General features: G+C 36.7%; 1 protein-coding gene across 1 annotated transcript in view; it reads right to left on the bottom strand.

The window, feature by feature from the left end:
• Positions 1 to 2: 2 nt before the first annotated feature.
• Positions 3 to 14729, bottom strand: part of LOC107595513 (active breakpoint cluster region-related protein-like) — a gene marked incomplete at its 3' end in the record, with an annotated part of 211039 nt that continues 196312 nt past the window's right edge. Inside the window, exons 17-18 of the mRNA XM_016285937.1 lie at positions 141 to 200; positions 3 to 56 (exon numbers count right to left, since the gene is read on the bottom strand). Of these exons, the coding sequence (XP_016141423.1) occupies positions 3 to 56; positions 141 to 200 (114 nt within the window). The remainder of the gene's footprint in view (positions 57 to 140; positions 201 to 14729) is intronic.

The raw sequence follows: 14729 nt of genomic DNA, 5'->3' as shown, positions 1-14729 counted from the left end.
GTCCGCTTCAAACTTAAGTCCCGACTGGTAAACTTCATGGAAAACTCCACTTTAATCTTAAAAATAACCATAAATGAGATATGTGTGTAGGGCAATAATGCAAAAAGTATCAATATGTTTGATGGGAAATAAATTAGTACCCCATTCATTTCTATGACGTCCATATGCCAGTTTTTGGACTGCACAGTCTGTGGGTCCAGCTGTAAAGAGACAGAGAGAAATGAGTGTGAGAATTACTTCATCGTTAGCACAGAGAGTTATGATGCAATTATTGCCGTTCAGTACAATGCAAACACTATGGCCTCAGAGAGTATTGTCATAGGTCAAAGGTTAGTGCTGAGAGACCACAGCAGACCAATATTTCAACAATAAATACCAATAAATTGCCTCCAGAATGAAAAAGGCCTGAGGCTCAGAACAGCCACAGTTTTCAGTATTTCAGTACAGTATCAGGGTGCATGAGGGTATTTCAGGTTTATGATGCAATATTTTGAGCAATATATCAGTAAACACCTGCGTTGTATGTTACATTTCAAATGTATTTATTGGTATAGCTCTCTTCACAATACACGCTGTTTCAAAAAGCAGCTTAAAAACCAGTATGCTAAAAGTTCAGTATTTCTTAATGCCTTACAGCTGCATTTAGGTGATTAGAGCTAGGTGATAATATAGTTTACTTTTTGCGATGATACAAGCAATCAAGCAGTTGAGATTTGCTATATAGTATGTCTGTTTCTACATGCCAACTCTTTATGTGAACATTTTAAACCTACAACAGCAGCTTATTTCTATTTCCTCTCCCCCACCCTCCCCTCTTTTTTTTTTATATAGATGACGCAAAATCATTTTGCTATTCTATCTAAAAATTCCCAGGCAGTCCTTTCTATAAAAAAACCCTGAGAAAGTCACAGTAGACTTCTTCCCTTATTATTACATATCTAGACCGTAAAGTTAACTGTATTACACTGCTGCATGAGAGCAGGAGTCCAGCACAGATGAATCAAACCTGAATACAGCTCTATAATGAAAACAGTCTTCACTGAAACACAGCACTATAAACACAACATGAATCAAAGTAAGAATCACTACTTCAATGAGCTGGATGTGACAGTGACAAAACTGTTATATTCAGAGATCAGGCCATTTAGAGTGTTTAGTATTACCCATAACTCATAAGAACTCACACTATGATATTTAGGTACTTTCAGGCTACTGTCCTGTGAACATATAAGGAAAAGCACTCTAGACAAAATCTGTGCTGTTTCCATTAACACACAACTCTCTAAGGAGAGCAGACTTAGTTACACTCTCTCTCACATACACATCAGTTTCCCATGCTACATGCCACAGACTAGATGGATGATGGGAAGGGCTATCTAGGGAGGACTCTCCCCACTCTTAAACTAATCTGTCAATCAAACCCAAAAGTAAGAGACACGATAATAAACAAATCGGACCATATCTGAATCCAGTTACTGATCACCGTTAGAAATCAACTACTCCACACTAAGACTCAATCCAAAGCAATTCCTGTGCATATGCATTTAATTAAACTTCACTGACAATCAACATGAAGTTGGCTTATGCATGAGGGAACACAAACAGTACACATGCTGACAAATCAGCCATAAAATTAATATTTACAGGAAAACATGCGTAGGTTGAGTAGCTTTTTATGAGAACGTCTGACAAGGTCCGTCAAGCACATAAATCTGCATTAGCTTGTATCACTAAAATCAATTCTCTCAATACAATTAGTGGGCAATCATCATACTGGTGTTGTTTATACACATATTAGGGCTATAATGAGATTCTTATTGGATATTTATGGAATGCTGCAGCCTTGTTATTATCCCACGGCTAAACCAATATGACATGTTTACACCAATCAAATTAACAGGGTAATAAATGGATATTTTGAGATCAGCAGTGAGGACGCAAGCGAGTCTGGTGTTTACTGTGGTTCTGAGGTTAATCCAAATCAAATGGATATTTTAAGAGCTGTATTGACCTTGACACATACATGAGGGTCTGCTGCAGGGGTCTCTATGATATATTTTTATTATATATATATATATATATATATATATATATATATACAGTGAGCTAAAATAATGAAGGAGTGGCTTCACAACAACTCTGTGACTGTTCTTGAATGGCCCAGCCAGAGCCCTGACTTAAACCCAATTGAGCATCTCTGGAGAGACCTAAAAATGGCTGTCCACCAACGTTTACTATCCAACCTGACAGAACTGGAGAGGATCTGCAAGGAGGGATGGCAGAGGATCCCCAAATCCAGGTGTGAATAACTTGTTGCATCTTTCCCAAAAAGACTCATGGCTGTATTCGATCAAAAGGGTGCTTCTACTAAATACTGAGCAAAGGGTCTGAATATTTAGGACCATGTGATATTTCAGTTTTTTCTTTTTTAATAAATCTGCAAAAATGTCAACAATTCTGTGTTTTTCTGTCAATATGGGGTGCTGTGTGTACATTAATGAGGAAAAAAAATTAACTTAAATGATTTTAGCAAATGGCTGCAATATAACAAAGAGTGAAAAATTTAAGGGGGTCTGAATACTTTCCGTACCCACTGTATATATATATATACACACATACATTCTTCTTTTAATTATATATTTAATGTTTTATTTTGTTCTATACTTTGATTTGGCAGACAATTTTTTTTATAATGACTTAACAAAATTGCTCAACTGCTTTTCTAAGAATTTTCTAAGAAATAACGCATCATAATAAATCATAATTATGTAAAACTATTCAATAACATAAAAGATGTGTTTTCAAATAATCATAAATGTATTTTTGAATAACTAACAAGATCTGGACATATAGGTGAGAGTCAACTCATTGACCCTCTGATAAATTTTTAACTCATACGCATGTCAAAACACATGTAGTTGTCACTTTTTTACGAACTGTTAATGAAAATAACAGTATTTATCACTCCAAACATTACTGACAACCATATTATTCTGCAGTGTGAATGTAGCCTTACAGATCCCAAATATCTATGCTACACATGCCCTTACTTGAGCCCTTCTCTAACCTTCTGGTGCTTCTTACAGTACTTTATAAAAAATGTATGGAATCAAACGGGTCCATGATATGTCTAGAAAATCCTTTAATACAGCTAAACGGCTTACCCTTACAAAGACTCACCTTGTAGACACCTCATCTGTCCAAGTAGACACCTTTTCTCCAAACTCTTAGTAAATGTCCTGAGGGATTTCACCTCACATCACCCCACAAACACCACTTCTCATTTTCCTCTGGGAAATCTCAAAGTTTGGGATAAAAGAGCTCAAAACTAACGTCTATGAGATTATTTTAACAGCGTACTCAATTGATTCCCAATAAGCCAGACTGGATGATCATGTTAAGGCTGGGGTGAAGGTCAGAGAAGAAACTTATTCTCATCACTCTCAGCATTGGCCAACCGTCTTCAAGACACCAGTCAATAGCTATATTTCCATCACCCTATTTTAATGCGCATTTTGAAGTATCGCATGAGAAACGAATGATGGAAATGCCAAATTTCGAATAAAAATCCCTTAATTCGCAAAAAAGTTTTTACGCTCGCTTGAGGTGGTTTTTGACTTGTGCGAAAAAGGGTTGATGCGAATAATGGGAGATGGAAATGCATTTTGCGAACAAATTCCTCCAAGCGCATCAAAAAAGTCATGTGACTTTGTGCTATGGGACGGCAAAACCTGACTAACCAGCGGACCGATCTCATTCCACAGCATCTGAAATGTTTTTATGGTCATTCGGAAATGCACAAGCAAAGTCTGTCATCAAAGTATTTCTGTATAATTGCCTCCCAGAAATGTCTAGCAGCACTGCGTTCCCAAACAGCAGACATTCCTCTGAAAGCAATGACCGCATTCATTGTGTTTCGTCTTCTCGCTCTGAGGTTTTTAATAAATCTGCAAAAATGTCAACAATTCTGTGTTTTTCTGTCAATATGGGGTGCTGTGTGTACATTAAAGAGGAAAAAAAATAACTTAAATGATTTTAGCAAATGGCTGTAATATAACAGAGTGAAAAATTTAAGGGGGTCTGAATACTTTCCGTACCCACTGTATATATACCACATAATATTAAGCAGCACAACTAATGATAAGAATAAATGTTTCTTGAGCAAATATTCAGCATATTTCAATGATTTCTAGTGAAACTGAAGACTGAAGTAATATAATGGCTGCTGAAAATTCAGCTTTGCATCACAGGAATAAATTACATTCTAGAATATATTAAAATAGAAAAGTTAATTTCAACTGTGATAATACTTAATATTGGCTGTTTTGCTGTATTTTAATCAAATAAATGCACCATTGGTGAGTTTAATAATCTTCTTTCAAAAACATCAAAATTCTTATACCAACCTCAAACTTTTGAATGGTTGTGTATTAATATTCAGCAAGGACAGGGAAATAAAATAATGAGACTTCAAGCTCATAACAATTTCTTTGTCCCAGCAGTGTAGATTCAGTAAGAGTGCTGAAAACATTGTCAAGAGTATTTTAGTATCTGTCAGCAAGGGCAGAAGTATCCAGGCACTGAACAACCAATATTGGAACCAAATGTCATGAAAAAGTCATAAAACAGAAAATGGAATTGGTTCAGAGGAAAACCATTTCTCAAATCCATCTTTCATACAGTATAACATCCAGTGTGCTGTCAGGTGTATGAATGAACGGAGGCAGTTTTGTGTGACTGGTGTAGCTCTGTGCTCATCATCCTTACATAAGGAGCCTTGGTATTGTATAATAAAGCTTAACGCATGGCTGAAGATGTAATGTGACTCATGTTGTGAGCAAACATGCACAAATACAGCAAAAACACAACTTTATTGTGTTTACATTAACAATACATTGTTAATGTAAACATTTACATTTACAATACATTGTATTTATGCCGCTTTGTTTATACTGTAAGAACCCACAGGGAGCAATGCAGGCTAAAGCACTCAAATAAACACGACAAACAGCTTTGTTCAACAAGCTCTCAGTAAAATATCAAGCCCTGCTTTATAATGTCCTGATCACCTTATTTTTCATGACTATATGGCAAGCTACAGCCAGACACCCAGTGTTACCCTTCACACATCTCTCTGTAGCATGTGGCCAGTAGTTACAGCTCTCACTCTGGAGAAATCTTGGCATTTGTAGGAAAACATGTGTTTGCTCATTGTGTGGTGTGCATGGGAAAAATCCGTAATTTCTGTGGTATTCAGAGGTTGGTGTGGAGGTCAGACTGATGTTTGTTGTAGTGTTCTGATGCATTGGGCCGGTGTCACAGGCTCGGCCTGCCGGGCTGGACTGGGCCTCTTTCAGTAAATTTAATCACACAGGAAATGCCAATAATCTGCTGATTCATAAACATGGTCATCAATGTCATGCTCACATCTTTTACTATCATCATACACATTTTTGTAAAACAAATTTAGAGCTCTTCCATATAAGGTATGTAAAAACACTACTTGTGACAGTCCTTGTGATGGAAGTACTGGTGGTAATACCATAGAACTTTGATATATACCATAGTACTGAATGATTATCATGTAGCCTATAGTACATATACTATGGTAAAAAGCATTTCTTTGAACGCAGTATGGTATTCTTGAAAGAACCGCAAAGTACCATTTACAGTAATATCAAAGTCCCAGGTATTACTATAGTACAGTAAATTTTTATAAGTGAGGTTGCTTCAAAAAACACAAAAGCATAATTATAAAACATGGTATTGCTTTTGTAAGTGTCCAAAAATATGTCCAAAAGGTTTTTGCTTGTGTGACTGCTAAAAAAAGAATTTAAAATAGAACTACAGAAACTAAAAACAACAACCCCATGAGTCAAGAAATCCAGCTATCGTAAATACCCTGACAGTTTTGAAGCATAAGATATATTTTTAACAGACTGTTATTACCGTTGGATGCTAATGACTCTGTTGCTAATAAATGCAAGCCAGTTAACATAGAGGACAGTGTCATAAATCAAACTAAACCTCTGCTAACCATGAGAGAACCATGAATAACACAATCCCTCATGGACCCATTTTGTCCAGTTATCATGAAACAAAACGTGAAAGAATGACTGAATCAGACACAAACAGTCCAAAAGCATAACCTGTATATTTAACACAGTACAATCGTGTACACTGGACGCTGTAAAACGAAGTAATATGGAAACATCCAGTGCCATGATATATATCAAAGTACCATGGTATTGCCACAGTACTTAACTGTATAAAGAAGAAATCCAAACAGGTCAACAGCTGTTGTGTCCAGTAACGAACCTCACCATCATCCTCCTCCACTTCATTAGCCCAATAAGCAAGGCCGTGTGGGGGTTCAGTAGCCCCTCATAGGGGTCCGGTGCCCTCACACTGGCAGCAGAAGATTTATGTAGGTGATAAAAGCATCCATTAGCATATAGCTGGCATTTAAAGGCCTTTAAAGAGGAGCAGGGTTCATCAGTAGTCCAGTCATTAGCATGTTATAACCTGGAGCAGTATAGGCTGGAGAGAAGATAGTTACAGCCGAGGATGGGTTCATCTCTGGGGACATATTCTTCTTGTGCATAATACATCTCTTTCACACTAGACTGTCCCTCCTTCTGTTCTTTCATTCCTTTGAAAGGAGGAACAATTTCTGCTTCGCCACAAGGGGCACTATAGTGAGCATTAGTGTGAGCGGTCTTCTTACAATCAGTTTTCAGGTCAACTACAGCCAACAATTTACTTAATACAGCATAACAGCATATGCTCTTTGCGTATTGAGGTTTGTTATAGAGGTAGTTCAACTTAAAACTAAAGAAGTGTCATCATTTACCCATCATTTACCCCCATGCTGTTCCAAAACTGTATGAATTTCTCTCTTCTGTGGAACATATAAGAATTCCATGAAATCTAATTCTGTACAGTATGTACAAATGAATTACATTTCCAATGTGTTGGTAAAGTATATGCATTTGATCTTGCATAAAAAGCAGTGATTCTCAACTGGTTTTGGTTCAGGACTAATATTTTATATTGGAATTTACATTAAAGAAGTTAATTTCCAGAATGAAAATTCCATGATAATTTATTCACCCCCATGTCATCCAAGATGCTCATCTCTTTCTTTCTTCAATCGCAAAGACATTACGTTTTTTGAGGAAAACATTCCAGGAACTTTCTCCATATAGTGGACTTCAATGGGAGCCAACAGGTTGAAGGTCCAAATTGCAGTTTCAATGCAGCTTCAAAGGGCTCTACACGATCCCAGCCGAGGAATAAGGGTCTTATCTAGCAAAACGATAGGTCACTTTCTTAAAAAAAAAAATAAAATAAAAAATGTATATACATTTTAACCACAAATGCTCCGAGGAATAAGGGTCTTATCTAGCAAAACGATAGGTCACTTTCTTAAAAAAAAAAAATATATAAATTAAAAAATGTATATACATTTTAACCACAAATGCTTTTCCATGATAATTTATTCACCCCCATGTCATCCAAGATGCTCATCTCTTTCTTTCTTCAATCGCAAAGACATTACGTTTTTTGAGGAAAACATTCCAGGAACTTTCTCCATATAGTGGACTTCAATGGGAGCCAACAGGTTGAAGGTCCAAATTGCAGTTTCAATGCAGCTTCAAAGGGCTCTACACGATCCCAGCCGAGGAATAAGGGTCTTATCTAGCAAAACGATAGGTCACTTTCTTAAAAAAAAAAATAAAATAAAAAATGTATATACATTTTAACCACAAATGCTCGTCTTGCACTAGCTCTGTAATGTACATGTGCGACTTCACGCATTACGTAATCATGCTGGAAAAGACACGTGTGGCTAGTTTTTCATCTGTGTACTTTGGTTCAAAAAGGCAGGGTAGGGCGAAAAACTCCATCTCATTTTCTTCTCCAACTTCAAAATCGTCCAACATTGTTGTTTTACCTTTTTTTTGGTAAAGGGCGTTTGACTTTCTCTACACATTCGCTTTGTGAACACTGAGTCGGTACTTGCGCCTACGTCACGTGTGCATGATTACGGAATGCGTGAGGTCGAGCTAGTGCAAGACGAGTATTTGTGGTTAAAAAGTACACAAATTTGTATTTTTCTTAGAAAATGACTGATCGTTTAGCTAAATAAGACCCTAATTCCACGGCTGGTATCATGTAGAGCCCTTTGAAGCTGCATTGAAACTGCAGTTTGGACCTTCAACCTGTTCGCTCCTATTGAAGTTCACCATATGGACAAAAATCCTGGAATGTTTTTCTCAAAAATCTTAAAGTCTTTTCGACTGAAGAAAGAAAGACATGAACATCTTGGATGACAATTAATAGTAATAGTAAATTATCAGGATTTTTTTATTCTGGAAGTGAACTTCTCAAGTACTGTGTGATCCAACACAGTATCAAAATTGTGTACAATTCTACAAAAAAAAAATCTCAGTCAATCTAGTGACTATGGTTGGCATCTTCCAGCAAAATGCAGGAAATAGAAATAAGTAGCGTACATTTGGTTGCAGTGAATTCTGGGTTTGAATGCGTACACTTAATAATGTGCACTATGGTTTTGGACACCACTTCAAATGGCTGTTTCCTCAAATAGTGCACTACATACCTTTCACAGAGGATTTAAGGGGCAATTTTGGACACAGCCTATGTTTCTGGCCTGAGGGGTGTGTTCTGTTGAGATTTACGTTTATCAAATGAAAGTGCATCTGTGGAGGTCAGACATTATAAGCAGGTCATAAGACAACACTGGGATCATTCATGACCATATCAAAGGAACACACTCATACAGATAAACACACACACTCTCTTGACCACAAAGACTCATTCAATATTCATTCAATGAGATTGGCCATCTGTGAGAGAGTGTGTTTCAATGCATTTTAAAGTGAAAATGACTGCAAAATGAGGTTTGCCATGAAATTTAAAATCAACTTATTTTTCCCTTAAAATGATACATTTTCTCAGTAATTTGAAACTTCCACATCATTGCAATCTGTTTTTATTCACAATTTGTATAGTGTCCCAACTTTTTTGGAATCGGGTTTGTAAATGTAATTGGTGGTAAGTGGCAATTATGTGTGTTTCTATTACACCTGTGTCTGAATATGAGCATATATGAGTAACTGTCTGTGTCTACATTTATCAGACAGTCTTTATGTGTCAATACCTGTGGGAAGACAAAGACAAAGACAGGGTGTGTCTGTACAGTGCGTGTAAGTGATTTACAGGCAGAATTCCTTCTATGAAGGAATATGTTATCAGATCAAATTAATATAGATGATGTTTCAGAAACAACAGAAGGAGAGGAAGTCAGAGAAAGACAAGGCAAGAGACAGAGAACATCAAAAGAGCATGTGCTTGGCACATGGAAAGACATGGGTCTTGCTTTGTTTAATAACAAAATCTATTATCCTAGAGTCACAGTGAGGCGTCTTTGTCTGTAACCTGTCTCTATAGTCAGTCCTGTGTCAGTGGATCAGGAAGAGCATTGACCTGACTGGGCAGAAGACACACACAGAAATACAGCAGAGGCTAAAATGCTTTGTTCTTATAGCCAGAAAAACTATGCACATAAATTACCGCTCAACGTGCTGGCAGGGCAAATACCCCTCGTGGAGAGATCTAGATTTCGCCGACTCACATCGGCACACAAACACAAACACACACACACACACAGCTGCACACCTACTCCCACAGTTACATGCAGAGTGTGAAGGCACTGATCTCATCACAGCAGAACAATCATTCAGCAACACTGAGCTAGAATGAATTAGATCATGTGACATACACCAGTGCCATTAGAAATGACACTGACGAACAATCCTTCTCTCTATAGCAGGGGTCCCCAACCTTTCTTGCAGTGTGAAATTTTGATTTACACTACCGATCAAATGTTTGAGGTCAGAATAAGAGTAAGAATAGTTTCTTAAAGAAATCAAAACTTTATTCTGCAAATGGGCCTTAAACTAATCAAAAGTGACAGTAAACACATTTATGTTACAAAATATTTCAATTTCATAAATGCCTTTCTTTTGATCTTTTTATTCACCACGGAATCATGAAAAAATGTATCACGGTTTACACACACAATTAAGCAGCTTAACATTGATAGTACTTAGAAATGTTTCTTGAGCAGCAAATAAGCATATTAGAAAGATTTCTGAAAGAGCATATGAAACTAAAGACCGAATTAATGACTACTGAAAATTTAACTTTGCCATCACAAGAACAAATTACATTTAAAAAAATATTAAAACAGAAAAAAGTTAATTGTGACAATATTTCACAAATTTACTCTTAATAATTAAATAAGTAAATGCAACCTCTGTGACAGTAAGAGACTGCAGTTCCACCAACAAAACCTCAATTTTCCTGAAAAATATTGGATTTTGATTCTGCCTCAGTTAATAAAGATTCATAGATTAATTTATAAACCATGCTACAGATCACAGCAACTTTGGTCCTATAAGAGCCTCTGCAATTGCATGCTGGTGTTGTAATTATTAATAAAAGATTATTCAGTGGTGTGTGTGAGAGTAAAGGTGTGATTAATTGGCCTCCATCAGTGGGTGGGTGATACTTGCCAGGGGCTCTGAGGACAGCAGGTTAAAGTGATAATTAACCTGTAACTGCAGCCAGCCCACACAAACACACAGATACATACACGCACGCACGCACGCACACACGCGTGCACACACATACTGTTTTATACTGACCAAACAATATTTTCTATCCCTTACCCATCCCTAAACCTACACCTTACAGAAAACCTGTTTGGATTGTTACGCTTTCAGATAAACATAATTTAATATTTTTTATATTTTTTTCCCTCATGGGGACCACAGGCCAGTCCCCACAATGTCAAAAATTTCAGGTTTTACTATCCTTAACATATTAATTAACATAAAGCACAATGTACCATAACCAAGTACCCACATACCCATCCCTAAACCTACACCTTACAGAAAACCTGTTTGGATTGTTACGCTTTCAGATAAACATAATTTAATATTTTTTATATTTTTTTCCCTCATGGGGACCACAGGCCAGTCCCCACAATGTCAAAAATTTCAGGTTTTACTATCCTTAACATATTAATTAACATAAAGCACAATGTACCATAAACAAGTACACACAAATACTACAGCCCAACTAACATCTAACATCCAACAATGCTCAACACACACTCATCAAACGAGAGTGAACAAACTACCAATGTATAAAAGTAAAGGAAGGAGGAAAGACATACTTCTATTACTATTAATTACCCCCAAAATATATTTAAACGTCTTCATGTTCAGTAACTTTGTAATACGTACTCATCTTCTGAAGAACAAAATATATACAGGTGAAGAAAGCAGGTACAAGAGAGAACTGATCAGCTACAAAGATGCAAACACCTTTCAGCAAAAATACCAGACAAAAAAATTATTTTAAAGGATCAACATTCTGCATTTCATGTCCATAAACAGACAGCATGATAAAGTGCTGGTTCAATCAGTGACTTTCAGTCAGTTTAAGACCAGGAAACAGGCAGAAACAGACTGAGAGAATGAGAGCAGAAGCTGTAGAGAGAGGAAGTAACAGATGGAGAGAGAATGAAAGAGCAAGTGACCTTTTGTCGGAGCAGTTTACTGCGCACACGGCCCCACAGTTTGGCGCCGGTGTTGGTGTGTCTTTTGATGGCTGAAGGATCGTCCACGCAGCAGTGCTGCTCCACGCGCTCACACACCGAGTTCAGATTACAGTCCGTCACCACGATCTCTGTCATCCTGACTGTGTTCCTCTTGCAGCCGCGCACAAGGAAAGAGAAGGGGCACTGACCCCAGAAGACCAGTAGAATGATTCCCAAATGTAAAACCAAGCTCTTTCCAAATTATTCACAGCAAACTTATTAAACAGATTTTTTTTGGGAGTTTACAAGACAAAATTCTTCACTTTTTGTGACTTGAGTGCTCTCTGAGGATGGAGCGATTAAAAAAACGATTAAAAATCAGCCGAGAAATGAACCCTGTGAAATAAAGGGCTCATTTCTGGATTAAAGTAAACATTGCCATGCTTTCGTCTTTTCTAAGACTTAATAAATGAACTATAGATCCTTCAGTGGATGTTGAAGTAACTCTGCCTGCATTTCTCTCCTGCTGCTCTCTCATGCGCTCTTCTCAACATCTGATCTCCAGAAAACAGAGACTGAGAGGAAGAAAGAGTGGGAGGAGAAAAGGAGAGCGGGAGGGAGCGAGGGAGAGAGGGAGTGGGTGATCTGATTCTATCACCAAGCAGTTTTTAAGTCTCCAGATGCGAGACGGAAGGGGAGGCGTTCTTTGTTTCTGGAGTTACCTCAGTATCTCACAAAACGTGTCAAGAACATTTAACTCCAAAATAAAATAAAAAAGAAATATAATTTAAAGAAATTATGTTTTGCATAAAGAAAGTAATGCCTTTTTTCCCCACTGTGACAGTTTATAACAAATAATATTCCCACAATCAGATCAGCATTATGCAATAAATATCTAAGACTTAATAAATGAACTATAGATCCTTCAGTGGATGTTGAAGTAACTCTGCCTGCATTTCTCTCCTGCTGCTCTCTCATGCGCTCTTCTCAACATCTGATCTCCAGAAAACAGAGACTGAGAGGAAGAAAGAGTGGGAGGAGAAAAGGAGAGCGGGAGGGAGCGAGGGAGAGAGGGAGTGGGTGATCTGATTCTATCACCAAGCAGTTTTTAAGTCTCCAGATGCGAGACGGAAGGGGAGGCGTTCTTTGTTTCTGGAGTTACCTCAGTATCTCACAAAACGTGTCAAGAACATTTAACTCCAAAATAAAATAAAAAAGAAATATAATTTAAAGAAATTATGTTTTGCATAAAGAAAGTAATGCCTTTTTTTCCACTGTGACAGTTTATAACAAATAATATTCCCACAATCAGATCAGCATTATGCAATAAATAAATAAATAAACAAACCAACTGTGATGTGTAATGCACATTATCTGTAAAGTAGGGGTCAATAAGTTTTTTCAGGGCAGATGCCCATTTCTATTTTTACAGTTCAAGCAGACCGATAACCAATATTTTGAACTGATATATATGTCTGGTGTTAAAATGAAAATGAATGTCAAACTTAAGAATAACAAAAACTTTCTTTAATTGCTTTTAAATTATTTTATCGGCAAATCTGTTTTGAAAATGACCAATCCGATAACCATAAAAATGCGTAATATCGGCGCCGCTAATCCGTCGACCCCTAATGTAAAGCATGTGTAGCGTTAAACCACACATATAATATGCAATAGAATTTTGGAGTGTATCATTCTTTATATAAAATTAATACTTTTCATCAATGACGCACTAAATTATTCAAAAGTATATTACAAAAAAATTCTATTTAAGATAAATGCTGTTCTTCTAAACTTTCATCAAAGGATCCTGAAAAAAGCATCATGGTTTTCACTGAAATATTACGCAGCACAACTGTTTTCAACATTGATATTAAGAAGAAATGTTTCTTGAGCACCAAATAAGCATATTAGAATGATTTCTGAAGGATCATGTGACACTGAAGACTGGAGTAATAGCTGTTTTAAAAACATTTAAAAAATGTTGACAGACCCCAAATTTGTGAACAGCAGTGTATATACAATTATTCATTTATATGGTCACACTTTATTTTAAGTTTCATTCAATCCAATTCTCGCTATTAACAAACAATTAACTATGACTTTTCCCTAAATAAACTCCTAATTTGCTGCTTATTTTTAGTTAGTAAGGTAATTGTTAAGTTTAAGTATTGGGTGGGATTAAGAATGTAGAATATGGCCATGCAGAATATGTGCTTTATAAGTACTAATAAACAGCTAATATGATAATATTAGGCAAGCCAATAAGATACTAGTTAATAGTGAGATTTGTTACCATCTATATTATATCCATATTTATATTAATATTTTCATATTCATTTATTTACAGTAATAAGAATCACTACTGTGATTAATTAGAATTACTAAAAAAAAAAGGAGTAAAATCTAAATAAAAACAAACTAATAATTTTGTGTAAAACATACTTAATTGTCACAAAATTAATGTTAATCACACAGAAATCTTACTGGTCACCCCGAATTTTTTTTTTACTTAACTTCATATTTCCGTTTTGATTTTGGGGTGAAATATGACAGATTTTCCTCACGCTCGCCCACAAACCCCAGTGAGACCTGACCTGAACCACCACACTCTCTACTTACAAAAACACCACAGACACAAAGTTAATAACAAATACACCCTTAAAATTTGTGCGTCAGTGAACACAAACACATTTCATCATCTGACACTGTTGTTACAGAGCACATTTTCTGCTTCTGTAATCTCTGCAGTGTGTGTCACTGGGAGCCTGAGGCGGCCATGTCTTGAGGGTGTTGGTGTATATATGTTGGTTATGTAAGCAGGAGTGGGATTGTTCTACATCTTCTGTACTCATGCTAGTCTCTAGAGCTGTATGCAATGGTTCCTACCAGGTAATTTCGCTCTGCTTCCTTCTCTCTCTTTCCATTTGTCCTCTTGCTACCTTTCCTCCAACCAAATCTCATTTATATTGCATAAGACCCGGAAAAATCACTGTATTACTAGTTCTTTGTGAAAACCTCACAGGCGCTGCAGGAGCTGTGCCTGGTGTATGTGAAGATCAAACGGGTGTACTAAAAAATAATAATAATGCTA

This window comes from Sinocyclocheilus grahami, unplaced genomic scaffold (assembly GCF_001515645.1).
Source record: "Sinocyclocheilus grahami isolate Dianchi unplaced genomic scaffold, SAMN03320097.WGS_v1.1 scaffold203.1, whole genome shotgun sequence".
Classification (NCBI taxonomy): Eukaryota; Metazoa; Chordata; class Actinopteri; order Cypriniformes; family Cyprinidae; genus Sinocyclocheilus; species Sinocyclocheilus grahami.
This window is presented reverse-complemented; position numbering and strand designations above follow the sequence as displayed.